A 12,904-nucleotide genomic window follows, 5' to 3' on the forward strand; every position below is an offset into this window, starting at 1 on the left:
TTGGTTTCTCGAGTGCTGCATTTGGGTTCTCCTTAAGATTGTGACAAATACTTCATCTGCAATATCTTTTTGGGCCATAAATCAATATACTTATGTTATTATAATGTAATTTTAAGTTTGCACATCTTTATTTATCATTTTTTCAAAATGTACATCTCTTCAGTTCAAACCCTGAACGCATAGTGTCCACCTGAGTGGACATATAAAAATGTCTTTGAAAAAACTAGATAAAAAAAAAAAGAAAGTTCAAATCTTGTTTTTCATGCCCCAAGAGCAATAATAACATTTGGTAAAAAAAAATCCTGATTTAGGCTTTCATAATTCATGCATGAAAGGGTTAATAAAATACTCAGGGGAGTTTCCTGAATGTTCATGCCCAAAGCCAAGCACTAGGCCCTGGGTAAATTAAGAGGCTGTGAGATGTGATAAGAGATGTTAAAATTGTGTAACCTCTTTTAGTGTTGTTTTGTGTTCTATGTAGTTGTTTGGGTCTTTTTGTAGTTCTGTTTTGCCTTTTTGTTGTAGTTTTCTGTCTTTTTGTAGTCACATTGTGGTCTTTATAGTCTGTGTCTTTGAATTAGTTTTGTGTATCTATTTAGTGATTTAGATTCTATTTCTACTCTTTAAGTTGCTGCCGGAGCCTGAGAAACTCCACCAGCGATCATACGATGGCTTAAGATGCCCTCACGAATGGCCCGATGTTGCTACGATCACAGCCGAATTTGAACATTTCCTTTATCGTGTGTCCATCGGGTTGTTTTATTGCACAACAAAATCATGTAAATATATTATGTAAATAACCCAATTTGTGTTCTGTGAAACTAAAAAGGATATAATATATTATTTTGAAGGACAGTTGACAGGAAGTTGTTGTTGTTATGGAAACAACATTACGGAGAAAACGTAATATTTTCTACATATAAAGACGGATAAAGTAATGAACAAAGTCTGAAGATATCAGTACAGTATCATAGTACTGTAACATAATTGTTTTTAGTACTTTCATTGTAGTTGTATGTCTTAAATGTAATGTAAATGTTGCCTTCGTGTGTGGTTCGGGGCCTTCTTCGTGCAAAATTCACAATTCCATATTCGTGTGTCCATCGGGTGTCAATTTCGGGACAGTGTGACAGGGGCTTAAAGGAAGACGATCTAACCACTCATCAGGAACTACATTAAAATCCCCTCCGATTATAATCTTATCAGTCATATAAAGTACTTTCCATTCCTCTAATTTTTGGCACAAGATTGAAAGAAAATTATTGTTTTTAATCTTTCTGTTATATCCATAAACACACACCAGTATGTAATTAGTCCCATTAACATCAGTCACAACCATTAGCCAATGACCGTTTGTATCACTCCTATGGTCAATTATATTTCCAGGTAACCTGTTAAATAAAATCATCACTCCAGCCGAATGTGATGTTCCATGGCTGAAAAAAATGTTGTCTCCCCATTGTACTTTCCAGAACTTAGTATCTGCCTCTGCAGAATGAGTTTCTTGCAGAAAAACACAATTTGCCTTTTGTTCCTTACAAAAAAGAAAAATTGCCTTACGTTTCACATTGTTTTTTAGCCCCCTAGCATTTAAGGATATGAACGATAACATTGAAAGAGCAAAGATAGAAACCTTAAGAAAATGCGCAAAGGAATGCTATATCGATGCGCAGGAGTGAGTAACGTAGCCCTTAACAAACATATTTAGTGCAATAGCTCACAACATTTTGAATATCACCTGAGACAAGTCCAATCCTAAAAAAAATAAACACTCAAACTGAGAACTTCAGCATACCTACTGAGGACCGAAAACCTGCTCCCTGTCCCTCCAGTAAATTACTGCAGTGTTTTTCACGTTATTCCAGGTCCACTCTTTTGTTGTCAATCAGCGCAAAGCCTTCCTTCAGAAAAGCTCTCTTCCCCTTTCTCCTGGCTTCTTGAACCAGTGGAGCGAGCCTCCCGGTCCTCCTTGGAGAAATCCTCTGTGAGTATCCCGATCACAGCTTCTCTTGTGTTTTCTCCTTCTTTTTCAGGCAGACCATTCATCCTCAGATTCCACCTCCGTTTGTAGCGGGCTTGCTCCTCGCCAGACTTACGTAGTAAAGTGTTATCTTTCAGAAGATCATCAAACTTTTTCTGAAGAGCAGAAATGTCTTTCTTATTTTCTTTAGCTGCTTCAGTGTTTGCTTCAATGCGTTTTTCAAACTTTTTTATCAGCTCTGTCTGTTCATCCATTTTTCCGGATAAGACTTGTATTGCCTGGAGAATGGTGCTGCTGCTATCCTCTGCCATTTGTGTTTCGCCATGAACCTTTGATTTCTTTGGATTCGGTCCTTTGGTTGGTGTGTGGTCCCAATTTATTTTGTGTCCCTTAGAGTTGTCCGCTTCCATGTCCTCAATATCCGAGTCGTCACACGCCTCACGGAGAACTTTTAAGTTGTAATCGTGGTCGGTCATGCTAGCAGGCAAGCCCGCCTTAACCTGCCATCAGGCCCTGGGGCTGTAGGCCCCCTATTTTAAACAACAAATCAAAGTCATTTATAGCCTCGGCAGGCTCTGTGATTGCACTTCTCCACTCTGCTCCACGCGCGCCTGGTCCTCTCCTCCAGATGAGTGACGTATCGGGCCTCCCTCATGTATTTGTCCGGTTGCCGTTGGCTCCCCTCCACATAGCAAGTCCTCGTCGTCCTCTCCTCCAACATCCCTCCTCTCTGTTTTTCCTCTCCCGCTACTCCATCGCTATCAGAACCAGACGGCCTACTTGGCTCCGAGGCACCGCTGCCGCTCGGTACAGAACTAATCTGTCCTTCCTCCTCATCCTGGCCTACAGGTTTAAAATAACCTGTAAGCTTCGGCATTTTTTGTAATAGCTGCTTGTCTCGAAACTCCTTTTCCCTCAACAATTTCCTTTTCCGAGCGCCACTCTCAAACTTTTTCTTCTCCGACATTTTCTCCTAAACAACCTTCATCTGTCACTCAATCACTCGCAATTTGAATAAGTCACATGTGAAACATATTCTCATTCTGATTGGCTGTTAAGTGGTGCCCACTGACTGTTACGGAGTCATCATTTTTGAGAAAAATCTCTGGAATCCATCGATCTGATTGATTAGCGGAGCAAATGATCAAAATAGTATGGAGGGAAGATATTTTCGTTTGGATTACTGGTCTGGGGGAAGCTCACAAGTGTGTGTATACGTGTGTGTGTTTGTGTATTTTTGCGTTTGTGTGTATTGTGTTTGTTTCTCGGGGAAAACACTCACAAGAAACACCGGCTGTTGTTGTGCCTGCTGTGACGTCAAGTCACTCCGTTCTCCGCTTGTAATTATGCCGTTACAAGCTTCAAAGCTGTATTTATCATTTGAATTTGCCGAAACAAGTTTTTGTTTATTTGAAACCAGATGAAAACAAACTAACGGACCCTGCCGTGTTATCTATGATTACTATATGCCTTACATTCATAATTTCAGCGGAGGGAGGGGAACAGCAGAACAGCAGAGTGGCGAGGGAGAGCTGTCTTCTTCCCTTTACAAGCTTCAAAAATGTATTTATCGGCGGATTTTGGAAATAAAAATGTCATATTCTGAAAGCCAAGACTTTGTTTATTTAAAAAAATAAATTAAAACATCCGGAAAAAAATAAATTAAAATTGAATTTCTTTTTTTTATTGGCTCATGATAGGCCCCCAATCTCCGTAGGCTCCTGGGCTTCAGCCCAGGTCAGCCCGTGCATTAAGGCAGCCCTGCTAGCAGGCACTTTATGTCAAAAGTGTTAAAGTAAAATGTGACTATTTAAGCTTCTATAATAACTTAAAGTGTATCATGAATAAGCTATTGCCTGTCAGTTTTGCAGTCAAGGACTCAAATCTAAACTTTTTTTACGAGCCTGCAACGTTGCTGCTTCTCACTCCGCCATCTTGAAGTCAAGCCCAGGTACCCCGAACACATCTGGTACCGACACCGGTTCTTCGGTTTAGCTCCGGCTCTTTTCACACGGCCCAGAGTCCGACTGGTGCTGCGTCATTGCGTCATCGTTTGCGTCATGACGTAATCGTTTGCGTGCCTGCTTCATAAAGCCAAACCGCGCGGAAACCCCTCACAGCTCACACCGACAACAACAACAATGGCCGATTGTGCTCCAGCTTCCTCTGTACCTCTTCGGAAGACCAGATTCCCAGTAGGTAGCTGGTCTCTTCAGTGGACCACTGCTGCTTGTTAAGTTTCTCCATCGTTGTGTACAAACATAAAACGCGGGCTTTTTGTTGTTGTTCAGGAGTTGATCCCGCCCCTGCCCCCGCCTCGACGTAAGCGTGACGTATGCGGTGCTTTTGCTCTAGCCGGACAATTTTTTGGTGCTTGAAACAAACTGGATTCCGGAGCTAACACCTCATTCACACCAACGCAACTCCGGTTCAAGCTCCGTGCTAGAGCTTTTCAGGTTCAGAACCGGTTCTTCGGTTTAGCGGAGGCTCTTTTCACACCGCCCAGAGTCCGACTGGTGCTGCGTCATTGCGTCATCGTTTGCGTCATGACGTAACCGTTTGCGTGCCTGCTTCATAAAGCCAAACCGCGGAAACCCCTCACAGCTGACACCGACAACAACAACAATGGCCGATTGTGCTCTAGCTTCAGCGACGTGCAGTCAGGGGAGGCAGGGGAGGCAGAGCCTCACCTGTCATACTCCAATGTAACGGAAAAACATGAAAAACTCAATAGTAATAATAATAAAATGTCTCCACTGATCTGTGTTGTAAGTGTGATTTCTGTATGATTCCAATCGCTTTTTATAGTCAAAATCAGCAAATTGGCTGAGCTCCGCTACAACTCCTACATGAGAGCGATGAGGAGTGAGGCAGGGACGAGCTCTGCCTCACATAAACCCACAGTAACTGGCTGGAGCGCGGGCACTTATTTTGTGAGCGCGCTCAAGCTAGTTACTGTGGTGAGGTGAGGCACAGATGAGCTCTGCCTTACCTCAGAATGCGTCACCCCACAGAAACTGGCTGGAAAGCGGACCCTAAGCGCATGCCTGCACCATCTCCCTGTGTGTCACCAATGTAATGTTTGTAGATCCCTTTATTACATTTATCCTCGCCATCCATAGTCTCTAAATAACTAATTTCACGTATATATGATATTTAGGCCCGCTGGTCTCATCATTCTTTCACACACAGTGACGTCACAGCTACCCACAATGCAACGCGCGCCATATATTTTTTTATAAAGACGCCATTTTTCTGGAGGTGCAAAAATCCTGGCGATGCTAATATAAACAGCTAGCTAATGTAGCCAGGCAGAGCGCACTAGGTTTTTTTTCTGAATTAACGACCGAAGAAATCGCTGCATGTCTTCGGATTACATCTCTGGACTTGAGGGGTGTGCTCTAGGTTGTTACCAGCGTAAACTAGAGCTGTGTGGGTTGTTGGATGTACAATGTATGGAATTACGACCCTCAAAAGTGGCCTTCGGTCGATTTTGGCATCTACGTCTATCTTCTGGAAACACCAGGTGAATACCCCACTTGTCACAATAATATTATCATGCCAATGCATATATGTGGTATTTTAGAGTTGACTATATTGATTAAGGCAATAGACTATGATATTCTGTATGCACCTCGTGTGAAATGGTTGATACCGGAAGTACGGTGTCGCCCTCGGCCCAAAACCCGTATGTGTGTGTGTGTGAAAGAATACAACGGCAATGAAAAAAGCACCAGGAGAGGCAGCCATAACCTCTGCCGCACTGAAGGGGGCGAAAGTGAGCTCACAGGTTCTTGTTGCTACTGTTATTCTACGCAGACGCGATAGATAGAAAAAAAGATAGACTTTTGAAACTAGAGGAAGATAAGGAGGACTTTTACAAAAATGTAATGGAGATTGTTGTCCAGAAGGATAGCATGGACTTCATCTTCAAGTCAAGGTAAGACCACAATTGTAATGAACATGGGATCTTACTAAGAAAGAACAATCAAATATTTAGATTTTGGGTATCCTTTTGTTGAACGGTCTGTTTAAAATGAATCGAAGCATCAGACTAAAAAAGCTTTTGAAAATAACCGAACATTTCGATTAAGGTCAAAATATAATATTTGTAAATCTGACTCTGAAAGAGTCAGTGCCTCACCAGCCATGAACCTCACCGCACGTCACTGTCTAGCTTCCTCTATACCTCTTCGGAAGACCAGATTCCCAGTAGGTAGCAGGTCTCTTCAGTGGACCACTGCTGTTTGTTAAGTTTCTCCATTGTTGTGTACAAGCTGGATAAAACGCGGGCTTCTTGTTGTTGTTCAGGAGTTGATCCCGCCGTTGGTGTGAATGAGGTACCTCATTCACACCAACGGTGTTTCAGGGCCGGTTCGGAGCTGGAGTTTGAAAAGCACCGGGTTTTCCTCTTCACACCGCAGCGGAGCAGCCTCTTAGCTCCGGAATCCGGTTCGTTTCAAGCACCAAAAAATTGTCCGGCCAGAGCAACAGCACCACACGTCACGCTTACGTCGAGGCGGGGGCAGAGACAGATCAACTCCTGAAAAACAACAAAAAGTCCGCGTTTTATCCAGTTTGTACACAACGATGGAGAAACTTAACAAGAGTTTCAGTGTTTCTGCCATAGACTGTAAAGGTTTCTGCTCATGGTGAAGCAACGTGTCTGCGTGTTAAGGTGGAACCTGAGCATTCACGTTGACCACCTCTCATTATAAATCTATAAAACTATAAATATTAAACTTTACTTCACGTGTTCATTTGAGAACAGCTGTTAGGCCTACATACCTGGGTGAAGGTTACAGTTCATTTAAATGAAAGATACAACGTTACTCCACACTCATGGTTCCGTCCACCTTAAGAAATAAGACCGACCTCGGAAGTTGTGTTTTAAAAAAACCTTTATTGACACGAGTGCACTTTTTTATAAGAATATAATTAAACCACAGAAATGACTCCGGAAAAGCTGCAGATAGAGCCATAAGAAATGAATGCGTGCGGTTTGGCTTTATGAAGCAGGCACGCAAACGGTTACGTCATGACGCAAACGATGACGCAACGACGCATTACCAGTCGGACTCTGGGCGGTGTGAAAAGAGCCAGAGCTAAACCGAAGAACTGGTTCTGAACCTTAAAAGCTCTAGCACGGAGCTTGAAACGGAGTTGCGTTGGTGTGAATGAGGTATGAGAGGCTGCTCCGCTGCGGTGTGAAGAGGAAAACCCGGTGCTTTTCAAGCTCCAGCTCCGAACCGGCCCTGAAACACCGTTGGTGTGAATAAGGTACATGAGAACCTTTTCAGCCCCTGCTAGAGAGCAGGTACTTTCATGGGAGAAAAAGGTTCCCATCTCTGATTGGCTGGGCGGATTGCAAACCACGCCCCGTAAAACTCCCAAAAAGTTTTGTGAAGCCGCCATTTTATTTTCCTCGCATTAGCATTATTAGCATTAGCATTAGCCTAGCGCAAAAACGGAGAGAGACTAACTTATGGCAACACAAAAGAAAACATGGAAGCGGTGGAGATGAGGAGGTGTCTGCGTTTCTGGCGATTTACTATTCAGAAGCTGATGGGAAGACTCCCAGCAGCCTCTACTGAAGCCAGTCCCCAACTCCGGGGACTTCCGGCTGGGGACTTCGGGTGGCAGTATACGCTGAAGTTGTTTGCGGCCTGCCAGTAAACCCAAAGCAGAAGAAGAAGTGACGTCAGCGGCTTCATTTGCCTAATCCTCCCTCAGGGATTTATTCCGGTGTGAACACGATTTTAGTTCTAATGAACTAAGTTCTGATGAACTAAGTACGGCAAAGAGATTCAGGTGATAAGGGGGGTGTTACCTTGGATGGTGATTGGCTAATGCTACACAAGGCAAAAAAACATTATGACATCAAAGTGGCCAACATCTGATCAGCTCATTTTTCTGCAGGTTTTTATATAAATGGATCAGGACAAAAAGAGAGCAAATCTTTTTTCCTGAAACTTTCAGAATCTCTTTACACAGAGGATATACATATTTGTGTATAAAAGACATGAAAAAGTGGATTTTGCATAATAGGTGACCTTTAATGTTACATGCAATGGGATACAAAATAATGGCATTGGACTTAGTAGGCCTACAAGGAATATACAGTAATGTTAATATGATGGCATATTTTTCACATGGTTGAATATTGTGTATCTAATGTTGTATTGTGTACCTTGTTTTTAGTGCTAATAACATTTGAGCATGCTTCGGCAATCAATTAAGATAGTAAACATCAGCATGTTAGCATTGATATTGTAAGCATGTTAGCTTGCTGATGTTAGCATTGAGTACAGCCTGTAGACTCTTTTTTAGTTTCCATAAGAGCTGGTTACACTCCAAAGAGAGCAAGAGAGTTTGAGTTATGTAAAATACAAATATATTAGTTTTATTATAGTTATTTTAAGTTAAATTAAGTAACGTTGAATTCTCGAGGAAAACATTATTTTACTCGAAAACATCCACAGTAAACAAAAGAATCCAAAAACAGAGAACGTTTTTCATTTGAATTAAATGGGAGCTGCTTTTAACTTTGACTACTGTCAATGCGAAAGTGTTTTGAAATAGATACGTTTTAAAGTAGACCTGGATTATGCTGCCCAAAAGTGTGACAGTTTGTTTGAAGATATTTTGATATTGTTCTGCTGTTCCAAACGTGGCCCCATTTACGTCAAATCATAGAGAATTTTGTCAATTTCTTTAAAAAAAATTCTCTCTGAAGGTATGAGAAAAAAACTACATTTTCTTCAAGAGTTCAAGACAACACATTGTGTACAAATTATTATGTGTGGGGGAAGTAAGACCACTTCTAAAAAGGACTGATGTGCAAAAAAACTGCCCAAAATGTAACGCTTACTTCAGTGCATGATAGACAATTGCTAGCCTCCAAACTTTTCGGTGCAACGTTAAACTAAAGTTGAAGTGCATTAGGACAGAAAGGCTTCTCAGGGTTAACAGAGGCCTGCAGAGGAGCTTCTATCTCCTCCATCATGACGAGGATCCTGAAATAGATCTGCAGCAGCGCCTCATAATTAGTAATGAGAATGGCTCTGACAGTCCCAAGACGAAACGCAGTCCCACAGCTCCACAGCACCAGTGCCATAGTAACACAGCAGAAATACATTCCTTCACGGCTCCAGTTATGGTGCGATGCTTTGTCGTAAAATCAATATGAACACACCGAGCAGTTTCCAAACTGTGATGAAACATTTGTAACAAAGATCAAGGAGCTGTGGTCTGTTGCACAGGGTTGCAGGAGTTTCCAGGCACACAACCTGTTAACTATAAATGAGACAATGCTTTCATCAAGGCTCACAGAGAAAGGGTCGACATTGTCTTCTCTCTTTGAGTCATGATGAGAGTCTAGTCAAATAGTTTCTAGAGTTTTTTAATTTTTAAGATTGGGTTTCTTCTCTTAACCCTCTTTTCTGTAAGCACATGTGTGCCAAGAAAAAATGGCACACAAAATGTTGACTTGTTGAGTCAAAATCAGGAGATACTAGTTCAACAAATGACATATTTATTCAAAATAATAAAGTAAAGAATTATTATCCTTAGACAAAATGATGTATTATGTATTAAGAATGTTGACTTATGTGACTTATTAAGTATAAAGTGTTGTGTTAAGTCAAGACAATGTAAAAAGTGCAGACATAGTTATGTGATATGTAGTCAAAATGTTAACTTATTTAGTCAAAATGATGGGAAACTGAGTGGAACATATGTAAGTATTAAGTCAAAATTATGACACTATGTCAAAGTGATGTGAGCCGGGACTAAATAGTTAGTTATTACATTGAGATCACGTTAAACAAAGTAAAAATATCGACGTATCAAGTCAAATGTACAGTATGTCATACTTGTTGACCTTCATAAGTGAAATCCTTGTCGTCACGATGATGTGTAGTCGCAATGTTGTGTTGTGACCATAGACTGTATAGGTTGTGACATCTAATGACTGCATGTCAGTGTGTTATTTCATGTCCATGCGGTGTGTTTTCCTTTAATTATTAACGGTTGGTAATTGCAGAGATTGCAGACAGATGCTCTCCTGCAGAAAAGGTCAAACAGTTCACAAAGGTCAGAAAGGAATTTACAAATCTGACGGCTTCTTGCAATGAAGAGAAACACAGGAGCAGACAGATGTGGCCTGGTGTTTGACAGGAAGATAAACTGCTGCACAGAAAGGGTTCAAATCATTTGGTCAGAGTACATTATCAACATATCACACATCCATAAAGACAACATATGGGCTATTTGTGTGTGTGTGTGTGTGTGTGTGTGTGTGTGTGTGTGTGTGTGTGTGTGTGTGTGTGTGTGCAGCTCACCCTCTGCCCTACTTTCTGAGTGATGATGCTGCAGAAAGGAGGAGGAGAGGGAATATCCCACAATGCCACACTGCTCATCCCATGGGCCAGATGGAAGGACAGACAGACGGATAATCTTATAGATGGATGGATGCTGCAGTTACAGTCCGCACACACTGAACGTGTTAATTGTCACCGCCCTCAGAGCAGCTCGCTCTTTGGCAGTTTTTAAAAGCTGCCATGTCACACGAAAATCAGACACCCAACTTCCGGTCACTAATGATAAAATAAAATCATTTTTCAGACAAGCTTGAATTGTGTTTATCCCAGTGCAAATATGCCATATCAGTAAAAAGCCAATCTAAAATATACTGTACACGAAGGCAACATTTTAAAAGAGTAAATTATTTTATTGTCCATAATGAAGGACATAATATCCCATTATAAACATTATGACAAGTCAGAGAGTTGTAATTATAATAATTGAATATCATATTGAAGTGTGTGAATTTATAACCTCTGTAAAAGTGTACATTTAATTAAACACCTTTTATTTGGTAATGCTATTATACATTACAAATCTGCCGGATAATCACAAGGTTAAAGTTGCATTCATATAAAAACTAAAGTGCTCCCATTGTATATTTTACATTTATAAACTACCGTTTTAGCATGATGTAAAAAAATGTATGATAGATTTATGAATTGAAGTATGACAACAAATCCAACAAATAGATAAACCAGAACACAATAAAATGTATACAGTATGTAATAATTGTAAAATAGCAATATTTACAAAAAAGCTGCATTGTGTAATGGAAAAATTCGAATAGATTCTCACTTCATCCACAACCATTTTATTCAGAAACATTAGCTATGTTTTGCCTGTTCTGAAACATCTTCTTAACAGCTGTACATTTATTTTTTGGAAAGCTTTTATTGTGAAGGATATGAAGCTGCACTTCCTGCCTTACGTTTCTCAATTGATGTAGCTCGCTGGCAGTTGGTTTGGTGCTCGTGAGTGCAATTCGGTCTGTTGTCCAGGGCGACCGTGCCTGGCTGCAGTATATAAAGGGGGTTAACGGTCAAAAATCAAAACGGTCAAGCCGCTCAAACACGTTAACGGGGTCGTATTAACTCCCCCCGTAACCGCTAAATCCTCCGCTCCTCCACCGGCACCTGTGTACCCCCACAAGCCGTGAGAGAGGGGGTCCAGAGCGGGGGGCAACACAGCCAGGACCGACCGGCATGGACCCCCAAGCTAAGAGTCGACCCGGCCCGGGAGGCTTCAGCGGTCGCCTGGCCTCTCTGGGAGCTGACGGGGGAGACTCGGAGTCCGGAGCCGGTTCAGAGGAAGCTTCCGTGGGCTGCTGCAGCGACACATTCAGCACTCTGCCCGACATCGAGCAGGACACACTGGAGGAGAAATTAAGAGGACTGGCGTTCAGAAAACAGACCTCGTATCGGTGAGTGGGGAAGCTGGGAGGATGCTGGGACAGGATACTGCTCATGTTGGTCTGTTATGAATAAAGCTAGCACCCATGTTTATTTTATATAGCTAAGTGATATGGTAAGAGTGACATGCCAGTTAGCCTAAGCGTAGAAACACAACACAGAGACACAAAGAGAGTGAGGGATTACATTAGAGGTTATTCATATTTTTCTTGCTGAATTCACATGTTTTGGTATGGTAGCTTGTCAGGGCTAGCCACGTTATTGTCTTGCTGTTCACATCCTCAACATGTCATTGATACACACAGCAGCAGCAGCATTTAAGCTCATGTCAGTGATGAATCAAAACAATTTGGCTAAAACATTGTGTGTCTCTTTGTGTGTGTGTGCATCTCCCTGTGGTGTTGTAGCCATGTTGTGATGGAGCATGTGAATAGGGGGGAGGGGGAGTATTGCTTTTGGGGAAATATGTGTGTGTGTGTGTGTCTGTTTGTGTATGTTTTATGAGTGTGTATGCGTGTGTGTGAATGCCAGCAGCAGCCTGACACCCTGGTGCGACTGGCAGCTGCTGTTGATAGTGAAAACTGGCCAGAGACCAAACACACACACACACACACACACACACACACGCACGCACACACACACACAGCCGTTTTAGCTGTCAAATGTCACTGTCAGGAATGTGTGGCATCTATCTGTCTGCCTGTCAATGTGGTCTTTGATTGTGGCTCTGTCTCTCCTAAAAGGATCTGTATTTGGAGGTCAAATCTAAGATGTTAACTGGTTTGTGTCACATTAACTAGTTGATATTTGGTTGTTTTATTTAGGTAACTGTGGCAAGTAAATCAACAGTTTAAGTTACTATAATCTGCGAAATTCAATCAGCAATTCAATATTCATTGATTGAGCATATAGCTGGTCTATTTTCATGTTTATTTATGCACCTTGATTTGAATTTTTTTTTCTCTAATTAGTTTGATAAATTTCACAAATTAATTTGATTAAAAACAAGAAGGTATAAGCTTTACATGAAGCCTTTTTATTTCACGAGTAATAGACGTCTCGATCATATTACATACGTTTCTTACACACTTTAAAACTGAATAAACAGACCTTTTGACAGGGAAAGTCTTCCTATTTAATCTAGGGA

General features: G+C 41.5%; 1 protein-coding gene across 11 annotated transcripts in view; it reads left to right on the forward strand.

Moving 5' to 3' along the window:
• Nucleotides 1-11,292: 11,292 nt before the first annotated feature.
• dgki (diacylglycerol kinase, iota) overlaps nt 11,293-12,904 on the forward strand; it is a 72,962-nt gene continuing 71,350 nt past the window's right edge. For 6 of the 11 annotated variants that reach the window (XM_034225831.1, XM_034225833.1, XM_034225835.1 and 3 more), the window contains exon 1: nt 11,295-11,768. In XM_034225831.1, the coding sequence (XP_034081722.1) occupies nt 11,551-11,768 (218 nt within the window). In that variant the 5' untranslated portion in view covers nt 11,295-11,550. Of the gene's footprint in view, nt 11,769-12,904 lie in introns of all 11 variants that reach the window. The other 5 variants (XM_034225827.1, XM_034225829.1, XM_034225828.1 and 2 more) reach the window with 2 other exon arrangements.

Source organism: Gymnodraco acuticeps, unplaced genomic scaffold, assembly GCF_902827175.1.
Source record: "Gymnodraco acuticeps unplaced genomic scaffold, fGymAcu1.1, whole genome shotgun sequence".
NCBI lineage: Eukaryota > Metazoa > Chordata > Actinopteri > Perciformes > Bathydraconidae > Gymnodraco > Gymnodraco acuticeps.